At 44.0% G+C, this 16575-nt stretch overlaps 2 protein-coding genes across 8 annotated transcripts in view; one reads left to right on the top strand and one right to left on the bottom strand.

Annotated features, from left to right (window-relative positions):
• Positions 1-7724, top strand: part of EPS15L1 (epidermal growth factor receptor pathway substrate 15 like 1) — a 43633-nt gene extending 35909 nt beyond the window's left edge. For all 7 annotated transcript variants that reach the window (XM_080634047.1, XM_080634045.1, XM_080634044.1 and 4 more), the window contains one exon: positions 2377-7724. In XM_080634047.1, the coding sequence (XP_080490173.1) occupies positions 2377-2523 (147 nt within the window). In that variant the 3' untranslated portion in view covers positions 2524-7724. The remainder of the gene's footprint in view (positions 1-2376) is intronic.
• Positions 7725-13937: 6213 nt separating this feature from the next.
• Positions 13938-16351, bottom strand: KLF2 (KLF transcription factor 2). Its single transcript, XM_080634297.1, has 3 exons — positions 16255-16351; positions 15208-16099; positions 13938-14825 (listed from the first exon to the last, which is right to left on the bottom strand). Exons 1-3 carry the CDS (start codon positions 16327-16329, stop codon positions 14650-14652), a joined length of 1143 nt encoding a protein of 380 aa, XP_080490423.1. The 5' UTR covers positions 16330-16351; the 3' UTR covers positions 13938-14649.
• Between the last annotated feature and the right edge of the window lie 224 nt (positions 16352-16575).

Raw genomic sequence — 16575 nt, 5'->3', positions numbered from 1 at the left:
TTTTAAAAAACAAAGCCTTTTGGTGGCTCATATTTCAGGTATTTCTAGGTTCCAGCTTCAGTTTGCAGAACAACAAGAAAAGCAATCTTCCTGCCAACAGAGCACTTAGAGCTAAACTTAATTTTCTCTTTTAATATAAGCTGGTGATTTAGTACACAGGAGTCAGTGCAGCTTTTGTGTATTTGATCAGTTCCTCTGCAGTCTGCTCTTTTCCTCCTTTATGCATTGGGTCTAACTGAATGTCCAAAGAAAGAAAAAAGGGGAATTTCAGTGAAATGACAGTTATAGGAGATATATTTACAGACTTCTTAAAGCCTGGATATATGCAAACCAATTGTTATTGTATTGAATGACTTGTAATTCGGTTACATTGCCTTTTTATAGGCCCTGTTGGGTATTCCGCTATCTGATGGCCAGAGTTATGCTCCTGAAAAGTTTCCTTTATGCCTTTCTGCAAACCGCCTGTAACAAGGCACATCCAGATTTGTTGCCAATGAATCACCTATTTTGCCTTTTTTACTCAGCACTTTTAACCACAAAAAATATACAATAAGCAAGTCACAACTGGGACTTTCATAAGCTTTGGAAGACTTCTCTTAAGATGGAAGCTATATAAGTAAGACTCTTTTCTCAACAGAGGGTTTGACCAAAGCTTATTGTATTTCAGAAAGAGTTAACTGTTGTTCTCCATCCCAGCTAATGGGATCTTTTTGAATTACTGGAATGAGCAGAGAAGCCCTGTTTCCATTTGAGTCTGCCTGTACTGTATCTTGAACAAAACTCACCTATTTAAAATCTTCGGGAGCTTTTAAATCTCACCTGTCAGCTGACATGATTTAAATCACTTTAGAAGTCGAACACGGTAAAACGCATGGCACTTCTATTGTATTTCAGTAGCATTGAATGCAAAGGTCCTCATCTAAGTTTTGATGTTGATGAAAGCAGAAGTATTCTTTAAAGTAATTTTAAAATACCTTTTTTTCCCCTTTTCTCTCATCAAATCATGTGAAAGATCATAATAAGAGAAATAAACTGAGGAACTGTGAGCATCCCGAAGCAGGTAGATAAAGCAGAATGTACATTATGAGTAAAGAAGAATTGGGCTTGGGTTGAAAAAAATTGAGAGAGGTGCTTTTATTTAAAAATACAAATTACAGATCCAGTGCAGAGTGGAAAAGGCAGGGCTGGGCTCATCACATAGTGTAGATGTAGTCAGGCATAGGTCTAGCACCGTGTGTTTCAAGCTTGTTGGGGAAGGTGTTGCCCAGGCAGGTAGTGAACGGGTGCGTTTTGCTGCGCCTAGAACTACTGTGTTGTGGCCCGCAGGACAATTTGTGCAGTATACATCCAGCTGCAACTGAACCTATGAATTCCATGGTTTTCTCATCCCCCAAAAAAACCCCAAATAACATGTTTTCCTGACCATTTCGAGAAAAGATGGGCCAAAGCAAATGTTAGAAGTGGGCTGCAATGCAAGCATTTGCATGCAGCTGCGAACGTTTCTGTGCCCGTCACCTTCTTCAGCCCATGCTAAAACTGAACAGTCACGGATTATATTTGAGATTGAAATTGTTATGATTTCAAGACAATATTGTCATTATTTTTGTGCAAAAAGTTCAACCAAGCAAACTTTTTTGCATACTTCAGTGGTAAATCCTGGAATGTAACTTCGGAATAGTTCTGCTGCGGTGCACTGACGTGTTTGGGGCAGCTCAAACAGGCTTAGAAGCTGCATGTTAAAATATGTTCTGTTTCCTTGGTGTTTTCTGCTGAAGTACATTTGATTCTTTTACGTTATTTCTTGCTGGAAAAAGCCCTGCATGGATTTTATGTCCAGTAAGAGAAGCACTTGTTGTAACTATTGAGTTGGTGATGAAACTTCCCACAAATCAGCAGTCTCCAGAGTCATTATTAAAACCCGTCACCCTTAGAGGAAATACTACAAGCAAACTCTCTGCAGAGGGGTTGCACAAGAGTAAATAACTCTTGGTTTTACCAGCTATTTACTGTTCTTCAAAATTAATATAGGTTGCTCTGCTCCCAAACCACTAACTTGCTTTTTTTGTGTTTGTGGGGGTTTTGTTTGGCTCCAGTCCCCTGGCCATTTTCCTACACAGCTGAGACATGGATGCAGGGACGTGCAGCCCAGATGGGTTAGTTTCCTGGTGGGAGGAGGAAGAAATTAAGGAAATAAATTAAAGGATGAAATGAGGAAATCAGTGAGTGGATTTTTATCTTAATTCAGAAGAGCGACCCTAAGACAGCTTGGTATACTTGATTCATCTATTTAATAAGTCTGATTCATTGTATTTTTCACGTAATTTCTTCTAGCTTTTCGGTAACTTCATTAATTCGTTTCCCATTTTCATTTTTTAGTTTGGAAATGAAGAACAGCAGCTGGCGTGGGCAAAGCGTGAGAGTGAAAAAGCAGAGCAAGAAAGACTAGCTCGATTGCGGAGACAAGAACAAGAAGACCTTGAGTTGGCTATTGCACTCAGTAAGGCTGATATGCCAAACTCTTAAGTAGCGGTTCTTTGGCTCCACCCTGTCCAAGTGAAACCTTTAAACGTGGCTTTTATAAAAATACTAAATTCTTGGTTTATGTTGTAAAAATAATTCTAGTCACCTTCAACTCTAAGCAGGACTGGCTGGTTATGTCAAACTGGGCTCTGTGTGGCTTTTCAAGTGCATAATATGCAGGAAACACTGTATAAGCTGTATTATATGTTCTAGATAAAACTTACTGCTTGTAAGAAATGTCATGTATGATCCTAAGATACTGAAAGCAAAGTTTCCTCATCTGGAAGACGATGTTGCATATAGTGACCTGCAGCTTGTGAATCTGGCTTTTTAGTACCTGAATTCCACTGGGGCTTTGAGGCTGCAGTGTGAATTTCAAAGAAAATGTCATAAAATGATAATATTTATAGAGCTAACTTTCACTTGTTACATTTATTTAACAGTTCCTGGTAGGTTAATCAGTACGTCATCTGCATCATCTATGTCAAAGTCTTCAGCATCAATTCATTGTTAGATGGTCCCTTTTTATCCAGGAGATGTGGCTTTTACAAAAGAACCTGGCCATTTATATCTGGTGGATACAGACATAGTGAACTGTGTAAAATGGTATGAATCTCTATCAATGAGAAGTTCTTCTAATTTAAACATTAGTTTGCATTAAGTTGTAATAATTGTGTGTGATGTTGTAAGAGAGGGAGTTCATGCAGTTGTAAATTGGACAGAGAATTTGGCAATTAAATCATTAGGTAAAATCTTGCTTTATCTCATAAGCAAGTGAGATTGTGATACAAGTTTGAGGGCTGCTTTCATTTAAACCCAAGCAATGGAAAACTTACCAAGTCTGAGCAGTGTTCGCTCCTGCAACTCGTTTTACTCTCCTTTGCTCCAACTGTCAGAACATAGACTGTATGATTTGTGGTACCTGAGTGTGTGAGACAGTTCCTACCTCTGCTTATTTCCACCTATCTTATAGTATGGGGTTACAGATCAAACATCATTTAGCTGAAATAAGGCCAAGTTGAAACAGATTTTATTTGCCAAATACATGTTCATACCTAAGTTACAGAAGTACTGGTGGACTGGATTGGCTTTAAAACACAGCTTGCAGAAGTAAGCTCAAGTTGGAACAGATTTTATATGTACCTGTAGAACTTAGTACTTCCACCTGGTAAGGATAACACAGAATGTGTTTTACGTGTCATGTCCTTAAGATAAGTCTGTGAATTATTTACTCACTAAAAATGCCTTTTCTGATGGCAGGAACTCGAAAACTTCAGTTGTCTTTGCCTTGGACTCTTATGTTTAAATAGAGTAGGCAAGTCTTTCCTATCCTTGGCTCTGTAGGAATCCAAAGCTTAACATTCTGTGGTTTTATTGATGCAGCCCTTAAAAATGAAAATGTGGTATTCCTTCATCATCTTGAATGCATTTCTATTCTTATGTCCTTGCTTCCTTTCATTTTTCATACTACAATGATAGTGCCTGTTCACTGAATGAAAACAGTCTTTCCCCATTCTGTTGTAATGGCCTTATTTTGGATGCTTTCCTTAGAGATAAGAATCTGATTAGGTTCGCTTTAATCTTCTTAGTAGTTTTCAGCTCTGAAATGCAGCTAAGATGTGGCATTTGTCATCCCAGGTATTAGTGAGTAGGTGTATGGGTGAGTGCGTGTGTGCATACACACATATGCACATCTGTCCATTCATGTAGCAGCAATATACCTGTCAAAACTGAACTCTTGTATCTCAAAATGCAGTTTTAGGAGTCACGATTCCCTGTTTACTCTGTGTGCAATGATATTACAAATAATGTGAATCATTAGTTCCCCTCAGAATGGGAGAAGATGCATTCTAGTATTAAACCCAACCACATAAAGATATTGAATTCTGTCTTGTTAATGACCTCTGTGGAATGCAGTAGAAGGTATTTCTGATTTCACAGAACCTGATTTGAAATCTCTTCCCATTGTAATGTTTCTCCAAACTGTGTTAGATTAGATGATCAGACATACTAACATGTCAACAACTTCTCTTTTCTGTTGGTGTACAGGACTTGAAGTCCCTCAGAGCAAACTTGGGCCTGTCTGTAGTTAACATGAGATAAATGATTGCTATGAATGAGCAATTTTCCACATGGAATGGCTGCAGGCTTCTCAGTGAAGTTAATCAGATTGTATCTGTGTGTAAGATTCTCCTTTTCCTTTTCATTTGGGCCTAAGTCTTTGTGGTGTCTCTTCTGCTACAATAAACCCCCATTCACATGTAGTGCCTTTTTAGAAAGGAAAATCACTTTTGGACTACTGCTTGGATGAGGTCACTCCAGTGGGACAGGGTGGATGAGCTCAATAGCTTGATTCATCTTCTGAGTTATGTACCATAACAAGACTTTCTGCTACTTTGTCAGTGCTCTGAAATACTGTAATTTATAATGCTTCTAAGGCAGTGAGTCAGTGTTTTCAAGCTGTTCAGCGGGAAGCCAGAAATGTGAATTAACCTAGCATTCCATATAGTGTTAGAACTAATTACTCATTTTCCTATTTCCTTATTGACTCATTCTTCATGTTTGCTTGGACAGTAATAGAAGATCAAGCAAATGAACAAGGACAGAACGTGTTCTCTGTACACAGTGTGTTAGATTTAGTAACCTTAGGTTTGCTGAAACACTCTTGATTCCAAATTTTAGACGCTGCAGTAGAAGACAACTTAGCTGTGACTTCTCCCCATTCTATTTAATGCAGTTTTCCATGCAAAAAGGAGCATTACCCACGTTCTTCCCTTATGCTTGTAACTCAGTGTTTTGTATAATACCTGCACTTGGTCTTCTAAGGCAAAACTTTACGCAAGACATTGATCATCATCTTCCTCCAGAACAGTGAAATTTAAAGCACAAATAGGCCTGTTGCCATTTGGGCAGAGAAAATATGTACAATGCAAGATATAGAAAATGTGAGTATACACAATGCATATACAGTGTACATTGAGATCCGTATTATTTGTGTTTGTGTGTACATATATATATAGTGTATTGTATAATATAATAATAGCGGGTGTATATACTATATACGTCCACATACTATGTCTAGTATAGAGTTACTTGTGCTGTACATAAGATGTGTATATACAATGAATATGTAGAATATGCATATATATTCTATATATTAAAGCTTGTGTGTATGTACGTGTTCTCTAAGCAGAGGTGGATACAGAAATGGAATTTTTACAGGAAGGCAGATTAGATCGTGGCTCTTAGAATTTCAGAGTTCTGGTGAAAGAAAGAAAGAAGGCAAAATGACTACTTTCTGATGAGTTTGTTTCGTGATTACTTTCACTGGCATGAGAAACCGTGTTCAGGACCTGTGCCAAGTGTAGAGAGAAACCTGGCAGCAGGTCAGTGTCATCTGCACTGGATGTGATTTCCCATTGTTTTGAGATTTTAAAGTGTCTCTTTGAAAAGGCTCCCTTTCTGATCTTCTTGCATGGGATGGTCATGTCAGCTTTGCTTTTTTCCCTAGGCTGAGGCAATGGTTTTTCTCCCACATTTGCTTTTGGTTTCACTTTTCTCTCTCTTTTCCCCCTTTTCTTAAAACCCCATTTTGAAGGAGCTATTCCCATACTCACATACACCCCAAACAGTCACACACTGAGGTGGAAAACATGTTTTCCTTGCTTCATTCTAGTTATACAGGTTGCATGTAATTGTCATCTGGATTTAAGCTCTGGTTTTCCTCCTGTTCCACCTAAGCTTTTCCTTCAGGAGGAACAACTATCCGTTGCATTCTTGGCTTTGAGGAGAGAATGGAGGTGATTCTGCTCGAATAAGTTATTAGACTCTGTGGTACATTGAGCAATCACTATGAGTTTAGTAGGCTTTTATGGTGGCACATGTGTGTTTTATACGGAGTATCGTCACTGCTGGAATGACTCATGGAAAACCATGAATTGCGCCCAGCGCCGAGGCACAACAGTTAAAACAGGAAAGACAGACAATGATTCACGTTGAACCTCCGCATGCAAACCTTGAGTGTAGGACGCAGGTATTGAATTACCCACATTAGCCTTTATAGACCAGGATGTTCACATTGGCCTCGAGTGGTTTCCCTACGTTATATTCAGATAGGCTTGTTGTAAAACAGACCAGTCATTTGGCAATAAAAGCAGATGCTCATAAAGCAGTGCTTCAACAGTAATGCTCTATGAAATATTTTCATATTGGCAAGTTTTTCCTTATGAAATCTCTGCCCTATGCGGATCATCAGTCCTTACTCTGTTTAGTTTTTCGTGTGCTGCGCTTTCCAAGCGTAGGAAATTCCAAGCTGTGTCCTCCTGCATAACCTTGTCCTTTTATAATTGCTGCCTGTGAAATCTGTTGTCAGGAATTTTGCAGAAATCCTGTTGTCATCTTAATGCTCAAAGATAATGCACTTTTCTTGATTCGTCTTATAATCCTTTTTGGGTTGCTATTTCTTCTTTAGTGTTTCTCCATTGAGAAGAGTATTTATTCTGTAGAGCCAAGGCCCAAGGGATTTTGGTCCAAGTAGGATTGTTGCTTTCCCTCACATAAGAGTTTGATTTCTCCCTCCTCCTGCATTTTATTCCTCCCTCTCAGGAATTTCATTTCTGTTTAATCCTCGTTTGGAGTTGGAACTCTGTTAAAGTGAATTGATCTGAGCTAATAATGACCTAATTCAAATACCTTTCCACACTGATGGAGCAGCAAAGTTTCTCTTGTTTGTCAGCTGTTGCATCTCCTTAGCCTTCACAACAATCATCTTAGGAAAGGAATTTTGCTTGGAGTATGGTGGAATCATAGAAGGTTTATTTTTAGAGGCAATATGTTAACTATTCTTCATTGACACACCTGTTTTATCAGTTGATATACTGTTCTTTTTACTTGAAAGTTTTATAAATAAAGGCTAATTTGTTATAAAATGGAACTTTCATTTTTCCACCTTCTGCCTTCTCCTTTAAGTTTAACTTCAAAAGGAAAACTCCTAGTGACTATGGTTCTTTCTGTTGCAATTAGAGAGTGCTCTTCTGGTGTCCCTTGTAATACGATGTTCTTTAGTCTGACCTAAAAAAGGTGGAAACAAAGTGGAAACTGCGATGCTGACCTAAATTTTGTCTAATCTCTCCAAATATGTACATTATTGTAGCTATATTTCTCTTTCAAATACTGTAACAAACTGAAAGGTATTTTAGTTTTAACCCATCTCATGTGTTTATTGTTTAATATAATAAGAGAAATGTTATTGTTTAATATAATAAATGAAAAGTTACTTTTTGGAGCTCTGAGACTTCGGCAATCTTTCTTTTCTTTGCTTTTGTCTCAAACGGGTGAACCTTGCTGTGACCAACTGCTTGTTTCCCTGCATTAAGATCTCTTTCCCTTCTGGCCAGTAGCCTCCGCGCACTGTTTTCCCTTCTGGCCTTCCTCTTCTTCCTCGTCCCAGCCGCATTTGGGCTGTCCAGACCAGTCAGAAAATCCAACACCGCACCCTTTCCAAAACAATTCGTGTGCCGCAATGCTGAACATCCCGGCGATTTATCCTGGGAGGGGTTAGGGAGATCACCAGAGACAAACCCTTGCTGCTCGCTGGAAAAACACACCTCACTATCATCCCATTGGACATTATTCACTTTGAGTCATTATTCTCCCATCTGTTTATTTACTCTGCCTCTGCACACGTTGGCATGGGTAACAACGCATTGCCAAGGCAGGTTTCTCTTGAAATTGCTCTCCAGCAATATTTTTAGCACGCTGACGTTTTGAAGCCAGGATTTGACTGTGCTGCGGCATGGACAGGCACAACTTCCTCCCCGGCTTCTCTCGTCCTGTAACACTCCCCTTCCCTTGCAAAAATGGGGGCTGCAGATCCAGGCTTTGCTCCCGCTCAAGGTTTTGGAGTCTAACATACACAGCGTTCATCCTTCCACTGTCCCAAATGCTTGGCTAATCTGTGTTGTCCGTGCTTACTCTAAAAGGACTCTCTGTACGTAGAGGCCAAGAGGCTTGTCATTGGGAAGGGGAGGAAAGAATAGACATCCTGCTCAAGAAGAAACATCTGCAAGTGGGAATTTGAACATGAAGGAACTCAAAGCTACAAGCTCAGCTGTTAAACCTCAAAAACAAACGTTGACAACCTAAATAGAACCCAAAGCCAACTTGCGTTGTGCAAGCCTGAGCTCGCAGATCCCTTCCTGCCATCCCTACCACTGAAACTGGAGTCAGGGTTTTCTTAGGGAGACACTACTAGGGAGAAAAGTGCTGAATCTCCCTTCTGCTGTGCGTGACCATCAGCTTAGTCACCGCACATCTCTCACCTCCTGCCTGGTTAGCATTTCTTTTAATGTAATGGCCACAATTAAGGCTGTTTATTGGTGCTGGTACAGCAGCACTCGCAAATCCTATCGCCTTCCTTCCTGATGAAGCCTCATGATGCTCTTTGCCAGCTGCAAACACACTTCTGCTGTTTAACCTCCCATAAATGTTGTTCTCAGTCACAGCTTTTCAGAAGGAAACTGTACAGAAGAACAAAGCCCTGTGTGCTCTCTGCCCATCCCTTTCACCTGCAGGAAGGGCACCCAGGCATCCTATATCCTTTGTTGTGCAAATGCTTGTGATATAAAATCATTAATATATCAAAACCTGGTGTAAAGAAAGGGGTTGTTGGGATTTGAGGATTGTTTGGTGTTTTGTTTAAGCCTCGGGCTCAATGGCTTCTCACCTAATGCATTAAAAGTCACAGGGGCTGTTCAGTGTGATATTCCAGATATTTCCTGATAACATAATGCTAGCTCAGAACTCCAGGAATGCTCAGAGCTGTAAGAAGTGCAGGAAGCCAAAGGAAAAGTGATTTAAAGGGATCCTGTATCTAATTATAAAGCTGTAACAGGTAGGTTCATCTGCAATTTCTGTATTGCTGAATTTATGCTTACTACAAAGGGCGGAATACTTCTGATTTGCTCCAAGGAGTTATAATTGAAGCAGGTAAAGAAGCAGGCAGCTAATGCTAACTGTGGTTAAAGAGTAAATGAAAATCTTGTTGCTCCTGCTCTCCCTGTGCTTGGAAAGGTGGTTTTACTAAAAGCTAATTCATCTTCATTACATTAAGCATTGCGTATGACTCATCTTTTGTGTCTACATAAAATACTGTAAGATCAAATAATTGTGGCTGAAAAGTCAGACCTCAAAAGATTAAATCAAGCTTAGTCTCTGCCTAACAAGTTGAGGATGAATCCCCGTCTCCTCCACACACTTTTCGAGTATTGTCCCACTGCAGAAGCGATTCCCAATCTCAGCCTAAGTGATGGGGAATTGGTTGTTTGCGATCAAATAGGATGGAGCTTTTAAGGAGTCTCTGGGAAACAATAAGTTGAGCCAGTTACCTCCCGGGCCTGTGAACTGTGCATGGCTACATGCTTTAGATTGCTGGATTTGGCTTGTAAACCTATTCCTTCTCCTCCAAATGTATGGGAAGCACATTTCTGAAGGGAGCGGTGCCTAAAGCCTGGGTCTGCGTGGCCAAGAGGGGTTACTGCAGTGCCAGCGAGTTTCAGGAGCTCCATAGGATGAGCCCTGGGCAGGTGGGACCCGTTACAGACCCAGCTGAGCGTGGCCACCTCCAGGACACGCAGGGATGGGTAAGGTTTGTAGATGCCACCAGGTATATTTCAGATGTTAGCAACGGGGATAGCTTTCTCCCTATTCAATTACACGGTGTTTGGATTGAATTTTCCCCTTTCTGTTTTCCCCCAACACTGCTGGTTACCATAGCGATGGCTACATGACTTTGTTGTAGTTGTTTTATTTAAATATAGCGAAAGAAACCGCTAGAGCTTGGGATTCTGGCTTCGAAAATTCAATTTAAGAAAAGCCTAACAGCTACTCTGCGTTATAGGTGCACAAAATAGCTTTAGAAACCACAGAGCTTCTAGCGCAGAAAACCACAGAACCGCACAATCCTATAATTTGAAGAACGGGCAGACTTTTTTTGGCACTTCTTGTGGACGGAGGACCAACGTTTAGAACCACTCCATGTTTCCAGGTGGCTTGAAAGCGGCTGCAAGTAACCAAGAACTCGCGCAGGCTGAGATCCCCCATCCCTCCTCAAGGGGAGCTTTGGCCAAGATGAAGACTTCAACCCCCCCGGCTGTGATCATCTGGAAAACTGCAGCTCTAAAATGAACTTCCAGCAAAGCCAGAGGGTTCCTAGTCCAGACTTCTGCTTTAGGGCTACGAAAAGGGGATTTGAAAGCGCCCTGCCCGCTCCTCGCAGGCTCTGCCGTGGTGCTGTGCTGCTCTGCAGGGTGCTGCTGAGAGCTGGAAGGCGACCGAGCGACCGCAGCAGGGTGGCAGGAGCCAGTTGTGCTCTGGGTGCTGTTTGAGCAGCAGCAGCCTCTGAGTTACGGTGTTTTCTGCAGATGACTTCCCATGTAGGACAGAGTTAACTGACTCCTCTGAAGTCAGCAGGTGAGAGAAAAACCGTTTTCAGTGTAGTGAAACCCAGCGCTCTGAACCCCGGCGTGGAATGAGCTGACTTTCAGCAGTAACCCCTTTGGATGGCAGCTCAAGTTGAGACATACTGGCTCGAACTTTCACTAGGAACATGGGGCAGGATTTGCTCGGTTCAGTACTTAACGCTCTCGATCTAATCTGGCCATCTATCTTGCAAGTCGAGTGAGCCCATCACTGTGGTATCTTATGAGAATACGTGTGAAAATCTTGTTTACAACGGACTCTGCGTTTCCTCCCATCAGGTTCAAGTACAGCTTCGTTTTTTCCCTTTCCTTCGTGTGGCACAATCAAATCCAGGCTAGGTGCAGATCCCTGGGGGCTTCCCTGGGAGGCAGATGGGGTTCTGGGTCTTTTATGTTAATGACAACAAAACGAAGGTAAAAGATGACGAGCTGAGGGTCTGTGATTAGAGGAGTGATTTCCTGCTGGTTTGGGAGATTGGTGGAATCACATCCATGCACCCTTGGATGCACTAATTTAAAGCAATTAATTAAAAAAAGAAAAAGAGAGTTGCCAATTACTCATAATAGAATGTGAGAAGAATGAGATCAGCATCTCTTTCTGTTACAAGATTATCTCAAGATTCAAGAACCTGCAGTTTCCTGTAAAGACCACACAGAAATTATCAAACGTGCCCTTCTTTAAACCATCAAAATCAAGTTGGTCATGAACTTTTATGAGTGTTCTGTCCTCCCTGTCCCTCCCCACTTTTAGAGGCCTGTATTTCTATATTTTTATATGGATTTTTTATATTTAGACATTTTATATGGGGGTTTTTTATATCCTTATATTTTAGGGGGGGGTATATTTATATAAAGGCTTTTATATCCATATATTGTTATATGGGGGGGATTTGCCCTATTTTCAGATGAGTCACAACAAGTCTAAAAGCTCAGAGGACACAACCTGCTCATCATGACATAGCGAACACCGCAGGGCAGAGTGTATCGTCTGTCTCCACTGTTCATCACCGAGTGTTGTTTGGTAAGACGGGCTCATGCAGATAACAAATGTCTTATCTGAAGACCTTCTGGTGAACAGGAGCAGAGGTTGGGACCCTTCTGGCTAGACCGGTCCCTAGAGCAAAGGGAAGCTCGGATGTTCCCATGGAAAGGTACCAGAGGAGGAGCACCCACTGTGGTGGGTGCTATAAAGGAGCCACGCAAGGGGGGGTTTAGGGTTGGTGGATGCAGTAACACTGATCTCTGCCTGCAGGCATCACCGATGCTTCGTGCTGGTTCACTGGCTGTAGCTGCCTTCCACTCTCGTGATGTGGGAGGACACACAAGTGCTCGAAGCCAAGGGCCAGCAGCCTCTGCAGGGGCAAGAGTGATGGCTGGGGCTGAGCAGAGCTGGAGGAGCAGGTTGTGATGCTTCCCTGCTCCCCTCCACTGCTGGAGAGCTGGGTCTGGAGTCCTTCCTGAGCCAGACATGGGCTGTGCACCCAGGGGTGGCTGTGTCCAACCTCCCTGGCTTTTTCACTGCCTTTCAAAAGAGGGAACAGTTTCAGATCGCACTGTATCACTGAAACCTGGGAATGCTGAAACCCATTCCCAGCTCTTCAGAAAGGCAGGTAAGGGTAAGCCTTAACTTACGACAACCGTGTTCTTAGAGTTATAAACACCAAAGGACATGCTGAAATATGAAGATCTTCAGCTACGGGGAAAGAGAAGGAAATACCTAGAGCTGTTGCAACAATGCATGTGCTAAGTTTAGAACATCTTTAAGCCATCCTCACTTTCTGGAATTAGATTGTGCAATTTATGTTCTTTTCTAGCAAATAAATGAGCTTTGTTTTTAATGAAGAAATGTTAAATCTCCCTTATATTTCACTCTGAAAGAGCTATAAAAGTGAAATGTGGAACTCATTCTTCCATGTCAATGATTAGAAGCCCAAAATACATCTGTTCCACATGAACAACTGCAGACTTTGCTTTCAGAGAAGAATAGCTATATTTGTAGTCACTTTAAATGTATTCCTGTTGATTTCATTCGTGTGTATTCTAACTTCTAAAGTCAGGAAAATGGCACAATCTTGATGAAAATCAAGCTGCAGGTACTCAGATGTTAAGGGAAAACGCTCCCCTATTCAGCTGAATCCGCACAAGTATCCAGGTTCAGCACTAAACCATAGCTGTAAAACCAGAGGGTCCTCATCAGAGTTATTGCATAGATGCACTATTTGGACTTCTGATCTAATTTACAGCTGTGGAAGAGCTTTCTGGGGGCTCAGGTTGACTTGTGGCCACTATTTATTGCAGCATCCATGTGATAGGAAATCAGCTTTCGGAATCTGGATTCCTTTCCTCCAAAACAGTGAATCTCTTTCTTAGCTCTAGAAATCTTAGGTGGGAATATGAATGGTGACAGGGAATTTGTTTGGGGGAGTGAGTTATGAAGGTATTGCAGCCTGTGTTGTGAATTTACATGTGAATTCCACTACTGTTCTATTGGAATTCTGCAGTGAGCTCTTGAGAACAAGGATAATTTATGTACAAGAATGCCTTAAAATAAGCCTCCATAATTACAAAAATGCAGTGTTTAAATTTATAGTAAAAACCCACACACTGCTGGCAAAACTGTAACTGCATCTGGAAAGCATTAAGGATGCTATTAAAATAGTCTAGCATAAACTAGAAATGAGACTGAAATTACAGTGTTGCTTACTTAACCATTTTTAGGAAGTGTATTCTGAATCAGACCCACTTGGCTGTTTCGGTTGTTGCTAGAACCCTGCGCTGGGTCTTGTTTACCACTAAGAACCACGTACGTGCTCTCTTATCTAGTTTAGAACAATCTCTGCTTTGATTTGTAAGCGTCTTCTTGCAGTTGCTGCTCATTTAGGGCATACCCAGGTGGTTGCTGGGAAAGCAGGGAGACCCCAAAGGAGACTAAAAATCACAGCCCTGAAAAAACTGATTTTATTAAAAAGATGAAATGTTTTCAAACATTGAAAAATTACGTTTTTATAAAAACAGAAATAGGCAAAATACCCATTTGTCTTCTATTTACATATACAATATTTCTCATTGTATAAAATTATTTACAATATATAAAAAAATTACAGTAAAATAGGTTATTTTCCCACAAGACATCAAGCCCTGTACTTCTAGTGTAGATCATGGCAAACAAGAATATTATTGCACCTGTGAAACAAACAGTCTAACAATAGGAGTGTTCTCTTAGCCATGCCTTCAACTGAGATCTAAAACAATATCGTTAGCTACAGTAACATTCATTTAATCTCTTCTAGGGTCAACTTCAGGCAGTTTCCATACAAACATTGTCTCGTAAAGCTTAGGACGGGGCACTTAGGACTGGGGGAAAACGTATTTACAGCTTCTTCTGTACGGAGTCTTATTGGAGTTCACCCTTCACAGAAGCTGCATAAATAACCCCTGTTCTCCCGGGCGCACCGGGCAGGTTCACTGATAACAGTCACAGCAAGTTCTCTGCAGGAGATGACCGGCTAAGTCTCCTTGTGTCAAACCCTCCTCAGCGCCCATCGCTCGCGCCTCGGTGCCTCCCTACGTAGTACCAGCTACAGGCTTCTCACACGTCTGCACCTGAGCAGTTAAATAACGTCCGCTGCCGGCAGGTCGCAGTCCCTGAGGGCTACATGTGCCGCTTCATGTGCAAAGCCAGGTGGTCTGACCTGGAGAACGCCCTGTCGCAGAGGTGGCACTGGAAGGGCCGGTGCCCGGTGTGCTTGCGGTAGTGACGGGTGAGCTCGTCGGAGCGCGCGAACTTCCAGCCGCAGCCTTCCCAGTTGCAGTGGTAGGGCTTCTCACCTGGGGAGAGAGCACAGAGAGCGTGACTCAGCGCGGCACTCCCACGCACGGGCAGCATCGCGCGCGGGGCAGCCGTCCCGGCTGAGCTCAGCGTGTCCCTTTATTTGCTACCAAGCCCTTCTACGACGAGATCCGAGCGCTTTTAAGCTGCTCCAGCAACTCCTTTACTAAGCTGTACCTGCAGTAAAACTCCTTTGACAAAGCTGAGAAGCGCTTTGACCTATACACGCGTAGGAAAACACCCAGGCGTTGTAGATCTCAGCACCTGTCACAGCTCAACCATGAATACTCCTCAAGGGTTAAAGCTCAGGCTGCCAACTGTTCTATCACAACCGGCAAGCAGCACATCCCATCTCCCAGTGAAGGAACCAGCTGTATTTACCTGTGTGCGTCCTGAGGTGCGCCTTCAGGTGCGAGCTCTTGGTGTAGGTCTTCCCACAACCCGCATAGGTGCACGTGTGAGTAGCCGTCCTCTTCCGTGGCCAGGACCGACGTCCCCTTTTGGGTTTGGAGTCCAGCAGCTCCAGAGGGGAGGAAGGAGGGGTGAGCATGCCCCTGGGAGCAGAGGGCTGTAAGGGCAGGCTGTCCTCAAAAAGGCCAAACTGGGAGGTGTTCTGGTACTGGAGATGGGTCTGCGGGTGGTGGAAGCTGGAGGCCGGGTGGTAGCTTTGCTGGAAGGACACGGACGAGGGGCACATCATCTGCGTGTGGCAGTCATTGACCATGAGATCGTCGGGGCTCAATGGAGGTGTCTCTGCCCCAGGCATCTGGGGGGAGCTGGCCACCCGGGGCTGCTCATAGGCCATCATGCAGGTAGCATTGCCCTCCTGCTTGATCTTCGGGCAAGCCTGGGGCACCAGACCCAGCACCGGTCCATAATTGTCCATGTCAGGCTCGGGCTTAATGTTCTCAACGAACTGCGGGCCCCCGAAGGAGGGGGTCACGAAGAACCGCCCGTGGACATTGCCAGGAGGGCAGTAGCTGGAGTCCATCTCGGAGTGGACCATCTCCGGCACCATGCCGGCGCTGTAGGGCGGGGGGCTGCCCTGCTCCAGGGCACTGTAGCATCCCGGGGACGGGTTTGTCTGGTAAAAGCCGCCGCTGTCCCCTTGGGCAGGGGCATAGTCCCCACCGGGCGCTCCCTGGCCGTAGCCGTCGCTGCCCATGGAAAGGATAAAATCCAGCACGTTGTTGAGATCTTCATCCTCTTTGCGAGGGGAGAGGCCGCCCCAGGTGCCGGCGGGGGTCTTGGCCTCCTGGTCGCACTTCCATCTCTGGGGGGAAGAAAGAAAAGGGACAGGGTTAGAGGTGGCGTCCGAAGGCGGGGGGGGGGGGGGGGGGGGGGGGATCAGGGAGAAGCGGGGCAGCGGCACCGCTGCCCACCCGGTGGAGCGGAGGAGCGGGGCGGCGGGACGGGGCCGGGACTCACTTCGTGGAGGGCTTTCTCCCGGCAGGGGCTGGCGAAGGTGGCGAAGGAGGGCAGGATGGTGTCGCTGAGCGCCATGGTGCGGCCGGGCGGGACGGCGAGCGGCGCGGCGCGGAGAGCCGCCCTCCCCACCTTATAACGCGGGCGCGGGCGCCCTCAAGCCAATTGCAGGGAGCGGAGGAAACGCGTCCCGGACGGGGCGGGCGGGAGGCAGCGGCTCGGGCGCAGCCTAAATTTAGCCGGTATAAAAGGACGCGGCGACGGCGGTCCCAGCCCGAGCGGGGAGGAGCGGAGCGGGGCCGGCACCGGCACGGCCGGCGGGGC

The sequence above is a fragment of the Psittacula echo genome (assembly GCF_963264785.1).
Source record: "Psittacula echo genome assembly, chromosome: 24".
Classification (NCBI taxonomy): domain Eukaryota; kingdom Metazoa; phylum Chordata; class Aves; order Psittaciformes; family Psittacidae; genus Psittacula; species Psittacula echo.
This window is presented reverse-complemented; position numbering and strand designations above follow the sequence as displayed.

Excerpts from the sequence above, each read along its gene's own strand:
- KLF2 (XM_080634297.1), bottom strand. The coding sequence starts at position 16,329 with ATGGCGCTCAGCGACACCATCCTGCCCTCCTTCGCCACCTTCGCCAGC. Across the intron at positions 16,100-16,254 it reads GGGAGAAAGCCCTCCACGAA|AGATGGAAGTGCGACCAGGA; the intron begins GTGAGTCCCGGC and ends TCTTCCCCCCAG. Across the intron at positions 14,826-15,207 it reads GCACCTCAGGACGCACACAG|GTGAGAAGCCCTACCACTGC; the intron begins GTAAATACAGCT and ends CTCTCTCCCCAG.